This window comes from Pipistrellus kuhlii, unplaced genomic scaffold (assembly GCF_014108245.1).
Source record: "Pipistrellus kuhlii isolate mPipKuh1 unplaced genomic scaffold, mPipKuh1.p scaffold_m20_p_25, whole genome shotgun sequence".
NCBI classification, from domain to species: Eukaryota; Metazoa; Chordata; class Mammalia; order Chiroptera; family Vespertilionidae; genus Pipistrellus; species Pipistrellus kuhlii.
In genome coordinates, this window is record NW_023425524.1 from 1,373,477 (window position 1) to 1,388,795 (window position 15,319).

The 15,319-nt window shown below is 47.4% G+C and overlaps 1 protein-coding gene across 1 annotated transcript in view; it reads left to right on the plus strand.

The window, feature by feature from the left end:
* The window catches only part of ENAH (ENAH actin regulator), a 65,921-nt gene that overhangs the window by 14,442 nt on the left and 36,160 nt on the right, over positions 1-15,319 (plus strand). Inside the window, 1 exon segment of the mRNA XM_045587078.1 lies at positions 14,905-15,070. Coding sequence (XP_045443034.1) covers positions 14,905-15,070 — 166 coding nt within the window.

The window sequence follows — 15,319 nt, forward strand, 5'->3', positions numbered from 1 at the left end:
CATCGATGAGAGAGAAACATCGATCAGCTGCCTCTTGCACACCCCCTACCGGGGATGTGCCCGCAACCAACATACATGCCCTTGACCGGAATCGAACCCGGGACCTCTCAGTCTCCAGACTGACGCTCTTCCACTGAGCCAAACCGGTTTCGGTGCCTCTCGTGGTTTTACCTTCCAATGACCGTGTCTCAGATTTCATTTTCCGTCCTTAAGATGCTGTCCAATCCCAGAGTTGGCATAGGAAGTCCCCGTGGGGAATGCTGCAGGTGTGGGCTGGATGGATGGAGTGAGAGACTTGGCGTGGCAGGTGAATGCATGGGACCTAACGTGCTGCATCCTTCTACACACTATTCTTCTAACCCTTACAGCTGCCCGGCAGGGTAGGTAGCCTCCTCCTTAATGCCCTTGCTGCTGGCGAATACGAGGCTAGTGAGTGATGGAACCTGGACCTGAGCCCAGCCTGGTCTCACTTGCATACCTGTAAGTGCTCTCTCTCGCCCTCTGTCTTTACGTGATGTGTGAACGTTTTCGGGGGGGGACTCACCTCTCCAATGTGTGGGCTCGGGGGCCGGGGGGAGGGTTCGCGGTGGGACCGGGTTAGCGTGTCCTCGAACCCCGATGTTCACCAAGTGTTGTCTTTAATCCAAAGGTGCCAGCCTTCATAGGTATTCCACTTCACGTAGTAGCGGCCCGGTGCACGAAATTCGTGCACAGAGGTGGGGGTGGGGGTGTCCCCCTCAGCCCAGCCTGCACTCTCTTCAGTCTGGGACCCCTTGAGGGATTGGGCCTACACGGGCAGTCAGACATCCCTCTCACAATCCAGGGCTGCTGGCTCCCAACCGCTTCTGCCTGCCAGCCTGATCACCCCCTAACCACTCCCATGCCAGCCTGGTTGATGCCCTAACTACTCCCCAGTCAGCCCGAGCGCCCCTAACTGCCTTCCCCTGCTGGCTATCTTGTGGTGGCCATCTTGTGTGTTGGAGTGATGGTCAATTTGCATATTACCTCTTTATTCTATAGAGTTATATAGGCTAAGGAGCTGGTGTTGTGGTAATGTACAGATTAATTTAAAAGCTTAGTAAATTCGAAGTGCATTGAAATCAGGTTTTCTCAGACAAACATGTGTTAAAAGTAGAAATGAATGAACTTAAAGAGGCCGTCTCGTCTTCCGAAGGGCTGAGAACCACCATTGTAAATTGATTTTCTCTGTAGTCAAGCCACCGGTATTACTTTGGTGGGGCTTGGCCGCGGTTTGACTTTCTCAAAAGGAAGGAGGAACTCTTCAAAGAATAAAAGTATCTAAAGGCTTTGCAAGAATCGCTGCAAATGTGTTTTTTTTCTTCTTGTTGTTCTCTAGATAAAGTAGATTTATGTATATTAAAAAAGTTTTGTGAAACGTTCCTAGTCACCTATATAGGCAATCTGTAAAAATCGTTCAAATGCATTTTAAGGGGGAGAACATTTTCATGGCTGGGAAATTATAGTTCTTGGTTTTTAGAAAGGATCCGGTGACTTTCTTTGGAAACCAGGAGAGGAAAGATGTGTTATGCTATGACGTAGGATTGTTTTGTTAAAAAACACACACACACACACACAAAAAAAACCCCCACACAACTCCTGCCGATGATGCTTTGGAAAGAAATGTGTCCAAAAATGGCATAGCATATTTATTTAAAAAAAAATTTTTTTTTTCCTAGTACATAAAGAAACACTGAGAGGGGAGGCATAATGGATAATTCAAGTTGTGTACGTAGGCTGGAATTTGTGCTTGAGATTTTTATAGTTTTAGAATGTATATCCTTTAGGCTTCTGATGCCTGTCTGTGCAAATGTGTTTGAGATTTGTGCTTGAGATTTTTAAAAAATATATATTTTATTGATTTTTTTTATAGAGAGGAAAGGAGAGGGATAGAGAGTTAGAAACATCGATGAGAGAGAATCATTGATCCGCTGCCTCCTGCACACCCCCTACTGGGGATGTGCCCGCAACCCAGGTACATGCCCTTGACCGGAATCGAACCTGGGACCTTTCAGTCTGAAGGCCGACCCTATTCACTGAGCCTAACTGGTTTCGGCTGTGCTTGAGATTTTATAGTTTTAGAACGTATATCCTTTAGGCTTTCTGATGCCTGTCTATGCAGATGTGTTTGAGATTTGTGCTTGAGATTTTATAGTTTTAGAATGTATATCCTTTAGGCTTCTGAGTAGTCTATGCACATGCGATTCTGCATCCCTTTTCCAGCCCCGATGGGGTTAACGGTGGCCTGGCAGAGCCAGAAAGGGAGTCCTGTGCTGTTTCAGGCTGCAGAACCTTGTTGCTACGCAACCGGCATTGCCAGCCAGCGTAGGGTATGGCAAATTGGTATTCTCCGGCCCTTTCCACCGCACGCTCATTCTGTAATCCGAGAGAAGTGGTTTTGAGCTATTTTGCAAGTTTTTTTTTATTTTTTTTTATTTTAAAAATGGGCATTTAACGATTTTCGCTGCTTTTTTTGGGTCACGGGTTACGCTTTGAATGGGCTGGAAGCCGCTTTGCTCTGTTTGCAGAAGGCACAGCACAGTGCTGTGTTCGGAGGGAAAAAGGGTTTTATAGATCTGTGTCCAAGCTGCTTCAGGTTTAGGGCACTCGCTTTATTCTGTTACTGCAGGAAGGGCGAGATTGCCAGCTTCCCAACAAGGGGAGTTTTGTTTGGAAATTCAGGTTAATCTGGACATCAGAGCTAGATGACCATAGCAACCACGAATTATTTTGAAATTTATTTGGAATAGTGCAGACCCAGGATCCCTTAATTGGTGATGATGAATTTTTATAGGAATCCTAAACTTATAGAGTTTTCTGTGGAAGCCTAGAGTTTACTTTCTTTCTTTTTAAAAAAAAATATATTTTATTGATGTTTTACAGAGAGGAAAGGAGAGGGATAGAGAGTTAGAAACATCGATGAGAGAGAAACATCCATCCGCTGCCTCTTGCACACCCCCCACTGGGGATGTGCCCACAACCAAGGTACGTGCCCTGGACCGGAATCGAACCCGGGACCCTTGAGTTCTCAGGCCGAGGCTCTCACCACTGAGCCAGACCGGTTTCAGCTATAGTTTACTTTCTTTCAGGAGAACTTAAAATGTTTTCATAGCGAGTGGGTGATGGGGATACAACATAAAATTAACCATTTTAACTGTGTGTAAGTGTCCGGTTCTGTGGCATTCAGGTTGTTGACATGGTTGTGCAACCATCATCCCTGTCCATCTCCAGAACGGAGTAAGCAGCTAGTTAGGGATGTAGTCTCGGCCAGTGGTCGGCAAACTCATCAGTCCACAGAGCCAAATATCAATAGGACAACCGATTGAAATTTCCTTTGAGAGCCCAATTTTTTAAACTTCAGCTTTTTTTAAAAAAATAATATATTTTATTGATTTTTTACAGAGAAGAAAGGAGAAGGATAGAGCATTAGAAACATCGATGAGAGAGAATCACTGATCAGCTGCCTCCTGCACACCCCCACTGGGGATGTGCCTGCAACCACGGTACATGCCCTTGACTGGATTCGAACCTGGGACCTTTCAGTCTGCAGGCCGACGCTCTATCCACTGAGGCAGACTGGTCTCGGCATAAACTTCAGCTTCTTCTAACGCCACTTCTTCAACATAGTCTCGCCCAGGCCGTGGTCTTTTGTGGAAGAGCCACACTTAAGGGGCCAAAGAGCTGCATGTGGCTCGCGAGCCGCAGTTTGCCGACCACTGGTTTAGGCTCTCTTCGAAATGCTTTAGATAAATTGATTAAATTTCATCTTTATAACAACCCGGTAAGGTGAGTACTTGCGTTATGTCACCAATGAGAAGACGGAGAGGAACACGCAGTAGACACATGAGTGGGCCCAGAATTCTCAGGAATTACTCTTTCTGTCTAGTGCACATGTGTCAAACACAAGGCCCGCGGGCCAAATCCGTCCCGCCAGGCCTTGCAATGTGGCCCGCACCGCGCTGTCATCACTGCACTCCGCTGCGTTTCCATCACAATGACAGTTTATGACTGTTCAGTAAACCATTCGGCCCGCGATTTAGGCTGGATTTTAGATTTTGGCCCCTTCTCTGATTGAGTTCGACACCCCTAGTCTAGTGGGTAAGAAGAATTTCAACATTATTTTTTTTTTTTGGTAGCTTTACCCAAGTAAAGTGAACACACGTGAACTGTGGTTTTGAATTTCGAATGGATTTTGTTTGGCCTATCATAGTTTGGACACTTTTCTCTCTCTAAATATCGGAAAAGGATACCCTTTGTATTTTATGGTATGGCTAATGAAAGGATAAACGTTACGGCTCATCATATAGAAAGGATTTAACTCCCCTTTTCAAGTATGTTTCTGGGCCATTTTTCCTGTTGGTTTTTCCATTAGCGTGTGTGGAGAAGGCAAATGATTTTCTGGTAGTTTCATACAAATACACTGAGTGGCCAGACTATGATGATCTCTGAACGCATAATAATCTGGCCACTCAGTGTGTGTGTGTGTGTGTGTGTGTGTGTGTGTGTGTGTATTAGAGGCCTGAGTGCATGAATTCGTTCATGGGTGAGGTCCGGCCAGCCTGGTCAGGGAGAGGGGACATGGCCAGTTGGCCGGCCTGCCTGCTGGTGGAACTCCTGGTCGAGGGGGACAATTTGCATATTAGCCTTTTATTCTATAGGACAGACACTGAGTGGCCAGATGATGATGTGTTCAGAGATCATCATCATCTGGCCACTCCGTGTGTATAGGAAGGCACATTGCTATTAGGAACTGCAATGGGGCAGCATCAGAAGTCTATTATTTTCTAAGTTCATGCTCTTTTGCTCTGGCTGGTGTGGCTCAGCTGGTCGGAGTGCCATTCCCTACACCAAAAGGTGGCAGGATTGAAAGGGGGGAAAAAACAGTATACGATGGCCTTTGAACTTGCAGTCGATGGCTTTTTGCTAACGCTGCTTGACACAGCATCTTTATCCCCACTTTTAACTAAAGATCTTCCCCCAGCCCCCAATATTCCGGTAGATCTAATACCTTGAGACTCTTGGACTTTGATCTTTCCTGAATTGATACCCTCCCATCTGGCTCAACCAGACTTAACGCTATGGCAGTCGGTTTGCTTTTCATTCCTCTTCACAGTTTAAAAAAAAAAAAATGTTTCCTCCTTATATTTTCGTGTATTTCTATATGCATTTGATTATACTCCGTGCATTTTTTGCCGCGTTCACATGGTATAGTTTGCATTTTCTGTGCTTTAAAAAAAAAACGGATCAGAATTTTATTAGTTGCATATTTCACTGTAATTTACCCATTTTCTTTTAAGTGGCTATTTACATGGTTTAAAGTGATTCTGTGTAATGAGTAATGCTTTCATGGACCCAAAGGGTTTTTTTTTTGTTTTGTTTTTTTCTTTTCTTCCTAATTGCAGACTAATTTCCTTTAGATTTCCGGAAATAGTATTAGGTCTCTGAAGAAACAAAAACCAGTTTTAAAAGCTCTTGAATTGCCCTAGCCGGTGTGGTTCGGTGGGTAGAGCATCGGCCTGCAGACTGAAAGGTCCTCGGTTTGATTCCCGGTCAGGGCACCTGCCTTGGTTATGGGCTTGATCCCCAGTGGGGGTGGGGGGGTTGGGTGTGCAGGAGGCAGCCGATCAAGGATTCTCTCTCATCATGGATGTTTCAGTCTGTCTCTCTCTCTTCCTCTTCCTTCCTCTCTGAAATCAATAAAATCATATTTAAAAAAATAAGTAAAAGCTCTGGAGTCCCATTGCCAGAAGCTTCCCAAAAGTGTGTGGTCCCAGCTGGCAAATACACGGGGTGTCTCTCTCCCCACAGCCAGTAGCTGCAGAGCGTGCTTGGACGCTGACCTTCCAGTCCAAGAAGAGGTGACTTCTGGTCCTGCTGGGACTTGCAGCCCGAATTCCACCTCGAGGGATGACTGGATGGGATCGGGGTTGAGAGAAGGAAGGCCTGGCTACCCGCTTTTCTGCTGCTTACACTGCTTTATTTATTATTATTTTAAAATATATTTTGTTGATTTTTTTTTTACAGAGAGGAAAGGAGAGGGATAGAGAGCTAGAAACATCGACGAGAGAGAAACATCCATCAGTTGCCTCCTGCACACCCCCCCACTGGAGATGTGCCCGCAACCAAGGCACATGCCCCTGACCCGAATTGAACCCGGGACCCCTGAGTCTGCAGGCCGATGCTCTATCCACTGAGCCACACTGGCTCTGGCTTAAACCGCTTTTTAAGTTTAGTTCTGTGTTGATGCAGTCGCTGCTCAGGTGGGGTTTCATGTGACATATTTTGGGTGCATGCTGGCATCGGGGACAAAGCAACGTGTGTTTCAAACGCCATTCCCCGTGGACACCAGGGCGGGCCTGTCCTCCCCCGGCCCCTGGGCTCCGTGTGAGGGTGGAGGCGGCTGAAACCAGATTCTATCGCTGCCTTGTCTGGGGGCTGCTGCCTCCTTGTAGCCTCAGCCACGGTCACACCTTTTTAAAAAATATATATATTTTATTGATTTTAAAAAATATATATTTTATTGATTGTGATACAGCCATCTCTCCAGCTCATAATGAACGCCTTCAGTAAATGTTGTCAGTGTCTGTTTTGTAAATAATGTAAATAATGTCGTGTTTGCTCACACCCTTTCCCTGGTAGTTTGCCATTTAGATTCCTCCCGTCCGCCCTTCCTTTGGCTAATGTTGCAGGAAGCGCTTTTCGGATATAAAGATTTTTTTTTTTTGTTTCTTAGGGCTGCTTCCCAGAAGGGGAAATAAGAAATCGGGCGAAGATATGAATTATTTATTAGCGGTGACCAGAACACCGCGCCTAATGGATTGTTTTTGGTTTCTTTTCCGATGAGAAACCAGTGTGTGGAGAGTGCTTCCTTGTATCCTGGCCTGTAGTGAAGGATGACAGTATCTTTTTCTGAAAAAGTACTAAAACCCCCCCAAAAACCCAAGTAAATGCATTGTGGGTAAAGTACATATATTATAATCTAAAAGGTGGCGCGCACAGATGCAGTAACAGTACATCCATCCACCCAGGTTCCTGGTTCAGGTTGCTCAGGTCGTTTTATGGCTTCGCGCAGGGGTCGGCAAACTGCGGCTCTCTGGCCCCTTGCGTGTGGCTCTTCCACAGAATACCACATGCGGGCGTGCACGGACAGTGCGATCGGAACTTGACCTTGACCCGAATCGAACCCGGGAACCCTGGAAGTGTGCTTGGATGCTGACCTTCCAGTCCAAGAAGAGGTGACTTCTGGTCCTGCAGAAGTCGGTTTCCGGCTCTCCGAAGAGATTTCCATCATGGGGACCGTGGATATTTGGCTCTGATGACTCATGAGTTTGCCGACCCCTGTCCTAAGAGATTGTTGTTGGTTTTCTTCCCAAAAGGAAAGACACGAGGAACTCCTGTATTTATTATACCTACCCCTAAAAAGGACCTGTTTTTCCGTTTCTCCGTTCATTTAGCGGAATAACGGTGGTTGTTATTTCGCTCCGTGTGCACTGTTCCTAGAATCTCTGTTGGCCTCCACACAAGTATTTGCTTATTAGAAGTTTCCAGCCCGAATAGACAGTCCTGGGAAGAAGGCTTTGCATCGTTTTTTGTAGTTGGATCAATACAAGGTAGTCAGATGGACCCCTTAACACTGCGTGCAACTGTCCTGTCTTTCAAAATAAACATGACTCACAGCCTAGGCCGTTGGTAGCCAGCGCGTGTCTGTTGTGAATGTGGAGGCATCTATTAATACATAGCAGTTCCCTTCCTTTCTGAAACGGAAGCTTGATACTAGAGGTAGTGGTAAGCTTCCGCTTTGGAGAAAGAAAAGCAAGGTTATTTGTTGGACGGTATGCTTTCCTGGATTTTCTCTAATTTGGAGTCCTCCTATAGCATTGAAAATAATTTCATAGAAGTTGCAAATGACCATCTCTGAAATAGCTTGTGTTATAATTTTAATAGCATATAAGCTACCTTTTCAACATGTACCTCGAACAGTGATAAAGAGCTCTATGTGGCCCTGGCCGGTGTGGCTCAGTGGATAGAGCGTCGGCCTGCGGACTGAAGGGTCCCTGGGTTCGATTCCGGTCAAGGGCATGTGCCTTGGTTGCAGGCACATCCCCAGTGAGGGGTGTGCAGGAGGCAGCTTGTTGATATTTCTCTCTCATCGATGTTTCTAGCTCTCTATCCCTCTCCCTTCCCCTCTGTAAAAAAACAAAAACAAAAACAAAAAAATCAATAAGATATATATTTTATAAATAAAAAATAAAATAAAATAATAAAAGGTAACAGGAGACTTTTTGCAGCTAAGTGGCTTAGGAGGGCAGCCAAGGAAAGACAACTAAGCCGCTCCAGAAAAGAATCTTTCTCCATTAAAGCTGTGGGACGACCGAGAGCTGTGTCATGACCTTGAGAAAACTGTAGTTTCTAAATTTTTTAGCCAAAGAGACTATCCCCTTTAGCCGTCGGGAAATCATCGTAAAAAGAACCCTTCAACTATCGTGGCACGCATCACATATCGCGAGGAAAAGAGAAAGGATAGTTCCCAAAATTACAGTGCAGCCATAACCATGGTTATTCATTTTTTATTTTTTATTTTTATGAACCGCATTACCCATCGATTCGAACGTCGCCTTCGGCTAAATGACTTCTTGAACATGAGCTGGGCAGCGTGTGTGTGTTGTTCAGCCCCGTTCCTTTTCGCCGGCAGATGAGGCTCGCGTACATGCTTTGGAACCCTGTATTTTTATTTTTATTTATTTATTTTTATTTATTTACTTTGAATATATTTTATTGATTTTCCACAGAGAGGAAGGGAGAGGGATAGAGAGCTAGAAATGTTGATGAGAGAGAAACATCGGCCAGCTGCCTCCTGCACACCCCCTACTGGGGATGTGCCCGCAACCAAGGTACATGCCCTTGACCGGCATCGAACCCGGGACCTTTCAGTCCGCAGACCGACGACGCTCTATCCACTGAGCCACACCGGTTGTGGCTGAACCCTGTATTTTTAGACGTGCTGTTAGCATCACACAGCTGCCGCCGCCAGGAGATGTATGCGAATTAACTCCGGGAAATAGGATCAGGAGGGAGGGGCCCGAGCCAGCTGAGCAGCAGCCACCCTGTGAGCAGATGGGTAGGCACGCCATGCTTGAGGTGGTTCTGCAGTCCTCCCTTCGTTTAGCTATTTCTTTTCTTTTTCTTTTAAACTTTATTTTTTGTTGATTTCAGAGAGGAAGGGAGAAGGAGGGAGAGAGAGAGAGGAGAGAAAGAGATAGAAACATCAATGATGGGAGAGAATCACGGATCAGCTGCCTCCTGCACGCCCCCCACTGGGAATCGAGCCCGCAACCCGGGCCTGTGCCCGTGATCGGGATGGAACCTGTGGCCCTTCAGTCCGCAGGCTGATGGCGCTCTGCCCACTGAGCCACACCAGCCAGCGCCGTTTAAGTCGATTTTAATGATGTGCCCCTGACGGGGAATCGAACCTGGGACCGATCAGTCCTCAGGCCGACGCTCCATCCACGGAGCCACACCAGCCAGGGCCGTGGAGGTCGATTTTAATGATACAAATGCCGCCGGAGCAGGCCCAGCAACGTGCTGTCAGCATCACACAGCTGCTGCCGGGAGAGGTATGTGGAAAACACGTCAGAGAAAAACAAAAAGCAAACCCGCAGAAGATGGCATGGACGCACCACCTTTTACAGCCGTTTGAGAACCACGGCCCTTGAACTTTGAACCTGGCGGTGGGCCAGAGGGGCGATGTGATATTTCTGCATTTCTAGCCTCGCCTCAACTTTTTTTTGTTTTTGTTTATTCTCAAACCGAGGATATTTCCCCCCCCCCATTACTTTTTGAGAGAGAGAGAGAGAGAGAGAGAGAGAGAGAGAGAGAGAGTAGAAGGGAGGGAGAGAGAGAGGGAGGGAGGGAGAGACAGACAGATGGACGTACGGATGGACGGACAGGCAGGCAGGCAGATACTGATCGTTGATTGGCTGCCTCTCGAGCATGCCCCTACCGGAGGCGAGGGCGCGGGAATGAGCCTGCAACCCAGGCACGTGCCCTTTGACCCCCTCGGTTCCAGGCCGGCGCTCTAACCATTGAGCAACCCAAGCCCGGGGTTCGCCTCAGCTTTTACTGCTGTGCACCCACTGTGTCCGCTTCTTTTTTCTTCTTCACTCCCCATGTTTGACGTTTTATTTTGTTCTGCAGCTGTTCCACCGGCTTCTCCTTAAGGCAGGCTGAAAAGAGAGTGGTTTTAGCCGAGACCCTGCAGGAACAATGGGTGTAACTCTGCAGGTGGCAGCCAACAAGCGGCCCTGGCTGGCTGATCACCCCACTTTGCTGGTAACATTAAAAAAAAAACCAAAAAAAACCCCACAGCACAGAGGCCCTCCTTGGCAAGCAGCGTTTCTTTAAAAATAAAATAAAAGTAATAAAATAAAATAAAAGGCAGTAATTACCGTTCTACCTTGCCTGAACGTTTGGTAGGAGTACAAGACCTTCCCCATCGCCGTGAATGCAGGGAGGTTTGCGTGTGGCTGAGGACGGAGGATAAAAGCAGGCTGCTGGCTTTCCCCGCCCGACGAGGGCCCGTGACTCTCCTGGATCGTCACGTTCTCAGCACACTGCCCCGAGTGCGTGCACCAGACACCGCGCGTGTGCGCGGTTCCGAGACCCGCTCCGCTTTCATCCTGCGTGTTTCCGTGTCCGACTGCCTGCTGTTCATACGTGTTCTTCTTTTTTTTTTAATTTATGAATTTTTTTACAGAGAGGAAGGGAGAGAGAGAGGGAGAGAGATCAGCCAGCTGCCTCCTGCACACCCCCTATCGGAGATATGCCCGCAACCAAGAGGCAGCTGATAGATGTTTCTACCTCTCTATCCCTCTCTCTTCCTCTCTGTAAAAATTCAATAAAATGTATTAAAAAGAAGAAGAAGAAGAAGAAGAAGAAGAAGAAGAAGAAGAAGACGTTTAAGTTTACAAAATGTGGCTGTCCAAGGAAATCGCAATCGTCGTCCTGTTGATATTTGGCTCTGCTGACGAATGAGTTTGCCGACTGTTGGTCCGGTTCTTAGAATTTGTTGGAGCTGGTTTGTGCCGAGGGGGACCTGGTATTCCCGGCCCGGTTGGAAGAACAGTATGTGGGAAAAGAGGCGGTGAGAGCCGCGCTGCCCCAGCGGGAACGGACAGCCTGTTTTTCTCGCAGGGCAGAATCTCACCACCTCATAACGTTCTGAGCGGGAGCTGGCAGCCGTCGAGCGTGGACCGTCGCTGCCAGACGATATAAATAATCTGGCCAGGAAGCACACATGTCCAAGAAATGCTCTTGGAAAATGATGGGTTTCCCTCGGGATGATGGGAAAACCAGGCTTGCTTTCCCGCCAGCGGCTATTTTTGAAGCAGGAGCAGCATCCGCTGGTAATAAGGGTGGTTTCGCTTGGCATCCAGGGTACCTGAGTCTCACATGCGTAGGTGTCTCAACTTAAAAAAAATAATAAATTAAAAAAATATATATATATATTATAATTGATTTTTTATAGAGAGGAAGAGAGAGGGATAGAGAGCTAGAAACATCGATGAGAGAGAATCATCCATCAGCTGCCTCCTGCACACCCCCTACCAGGGATGTGCCCACAACCAAGGAACATGCCCTTGACCGGAATCGAACCTGGGACCCTTCAGTCCGCAGGCCGATGCTCTCTCATCCACTGAGCCACACCGGTTTCGGCTTTATTGATTTTTTTTTATAGAGAGGAAGGGAGAGGGATAGAGAGTTAGAAACACCCATGAGAGAGAATCATTGGTCAGCTGCTTCCTGCACACCCCCGACTGGGGATGTGCCCTCCACCAAGGCACATGCCCTTGACCGGAATCGAACCTGGGACCCCTCAGTCCGCAGGCCGACGCTCTATCCACTGAGCCACACCGGTTTTGGCTAGATTGCATGTTGAGGCCGGTTTGTGATCTCGGGTTAGAAACGCTTACGAGGCAGCTGTCTAGGTGGGTTTGGCGCGTGGGAGACGCGAGTGGAGCTTTGGAACAGGTTTCGGCCGCACCCTGTGCGTGGGACCCTTCACGGTGGCGGTGGGTGTGCTGCTGAGCGGCGGGGGGAGGGATTCCTCCCTCCGCCCCGTACACACGGGTTACGTCCAGCCACGCATCGTCTCCCGCCCATTCAGCCGAAAACCCACCGAGCGGGGATCGGGGTGAATGTGGGGAAACAACACACTTTGCCCGTCTTTTGTCTTCTCGTTCACGAAGCTGTGAGAGCGTGTGTGACGTTACATCGTTCATATCCCCGTTGGGAAGTCGGGGAATAAATTAGCTCCTTTGTGGAGGGAAGGCTGCTCCGGAGTTTACCTCCCCATCCTACTCCCGACAGTTAATTGTGAAAAATTTAACACAGGAGGACCGTGGGAAGATGTATTCACTAAAAATCTCTATAGTCACAGCCTTGATTCTGTATTAACAATTGAAGATTCATTAAAAAAAAATTAAAAAAAATATATATATATTATTGATTTTTTTTTTACAGAGAGGAAGGGAGAGAGACAGAGAGTTAGAAACATCGATGAGAGAGAAACATCCATCAGCGGCCTTCTGCACACCCCCGACTGGGGATGTGCCCGCAACCGAGGTACATGCCCTTGGCCGGAATCAAACCCAGGACCCCTCAGTCCGCAGGCCGATGCTCTGTCCACTGAGCTAAACCAGTTTTGCTTTATCACATATCTAACCATACAAACACACACACACACACACACACACACACACACACAACTTATTTACCCTGATGCACTTATTTTTATTTATTTATATTTTTAAAATATATTTTATTGATTTTTTTACAGAGAGGAGGAGAGAGGGATAGAGAGCTAGAAACGTCGATGAGAAAGAAACATCGACCAGCTGCCTCCTGCACACCCCCTACTGGGGATATGCCCGCAACCAATGTAAATGCCCTTGACCGGAATCGAACCCGGGACCCTTCAGTCCACAGACCGACGTTCTACCGCTGAGCCGAACCGGTTTCAGCCCTGATGCACTTATTATGCTGTCCAGAAGCGCTGGAGCAGCTGGGGTGGTGCAAAATGCCTGCGTGGTCACAACAACGCAAGTGTCTCGCCCAGCCCCTGGCTGCTCGGTGCCTGTGTGTGCAAATGAACCCTCCCCCTTTGCTGGGTTAATTAGCATACTCACTCCTGATTGGCTGGTGGGCGTCGCGGAGGTACGGTCATTTAGCATGTTACTCATATTAATGTAGATGATGATGATTATTATTATTATAATTAAAGCCATTTCGTATTTCTTAGAAACTTGAGTGATAGGTAACTGTGTGGTCTCCATGGGAGACTTTGCCTTCCTACACATTTGGAACGGCTGCCTCCCAGATGGTCTTGCCTCGCGGACAAGCGTGTGTGCTGCCGTTATTTGTGTCTGTTGTTTGTCAGCGACATTCACAGTGTTTCCCTGCGTCCCTCCCTCTGTGCGCCGTGACAGCACCTCCTTGTTACTAGCAGGCGGCTTCTCCCTTCCTTCTTACTCACAAGCTTTTTTTGTTTTGTTTTGTTTTGTTTTGTTTTTCACGAAATAGAAGAGGAGAAAAGCTAGTTAGTATTTCATAAATGTGCCTGATAGCAGAAGCCCCCGTGGCTCATGGGACCTGTACTGGTCATAGCAGAGGTGGGTTAACGGAACTCCTTCAGGCTTGGTGCCCTTAAAGGGGACGCAGACCTTTGCCTGCATTCGCCTGCTTTACACCGTCCGTGTTCATCCTAAAGCTTCTTTTCCTGTTCGCCCGGGGATGGGAAACCCACGTTATTATTTTCTTTCCTAAAGTGATGCCCGTCTCTTAGCTGCAAAGTTTCAGCGTTGGCTTCTGTAACGCGGAGAGAGAACGTGAGGCCTGAGAGAGAACGTAAGAACTCCTTTTTATATTTGTCCCACAGTTTATTTATTTAAAAATTTTTTTTAAATAAATTAATTTTTAAAAACATATTTTGACTTTTTACAGAAAGGAAGAGAGAGGGATAGAGAGCCAGAAACATTGATGAGAGAATCATCGATCAGCTGCCCCCTAAACACCCCCCACTGGGGATGTGCCCGCAACCAAGGTACATGCCCTTGACCGGAATCGAACCCAGGACCCTTCAGTCCGCAGGCCGATGCTCTATCCACTGAGCCAAACCGGTTTTGGCTGTCCCACAGTTTTCTTTAGAGACCCCACCTTTATTAGGAACTTGCTGGAACATTCACTTCCTTCCATAGAAGTTCTGTATACCCACATGGCACAGTTACAAGCACAGTCTCGATGTTGGATCCAGGTCTCGATAGGTAGGATTGCATTCGATGGAGTCAGGTACTGAACAAGTGTTGAAAGCTTTGACAGGTAACGATTAGTGAGTGACGGCTCTGAAAGGAAGTTGCTATTTCCAAAGACTCACCTTTATTGCGACCTCGATACATAGCACCTCCCGGAATAGCCGAGCCGTCTTCAATGTGCTTGACCACCAGGACGCTTTCCATCCACTTGGTACCGGAGAAAATAGAATTTGGCAACGATCCCCGTTCAGGAAATTCGATTGTATTCAGGAGTGAGTTACTGGACCAAGTCACAGAATTGTAAGGCCGTGTTGTGGTCGTCATATTTTTAAACAGTCACCTCTCTCCAGCCTTCGGATGCCATATTTTATTTTTTTTCTATTTTAATTTAAAAAAAAATAGGTATTTTATTGATTTTTTACAGAGAGGAAGGGAAAGGGATAGGGCCATCGTTCCCTTGTGGTTTCTAGCGCCTGATGGTTGAGGGACGGCCAGTCGGCCAACTCTGATATATGCACGTAGCCTAATTTTAAACGTCTCATGTTTGCTCTTTTTCTTTCCCCTCTGCTTGTCCTAACAGTGAACAGAGTATTTGTCAGGCACGCGCGGCTGTGATGGTTTACGATGATGCCAATAAGAAGTGGGTGCCGGCCGGCGGCTCCACGGGGTTCAGCCGAGTCCACATCTACCACCACACGGGCAACAACACCTTCCGCGTCGTGGGCAGGAAGATCCAGGACCACCAGGTGAGTGTCCGGCGGCGATCCCCAGGCCGTCTCACGTAAGGTGACCAGCCGTCCCGCTTTCGGCGGGACAGTTCCACTTTTTAACCATTTTTGTCCTGCGTCTCACGGCGTTGTAAAAAAGTCCCGATTTTTGGAAGGACCAAAGACTGGCACGGGTGGGGCGGGGCTGTGTGATTTCACGCACTGGGCTTCTAGTTTAAAAATAATTATAAAGCCGAAACCGGTGTGGCTCAGCGGATAGAGTGTCTG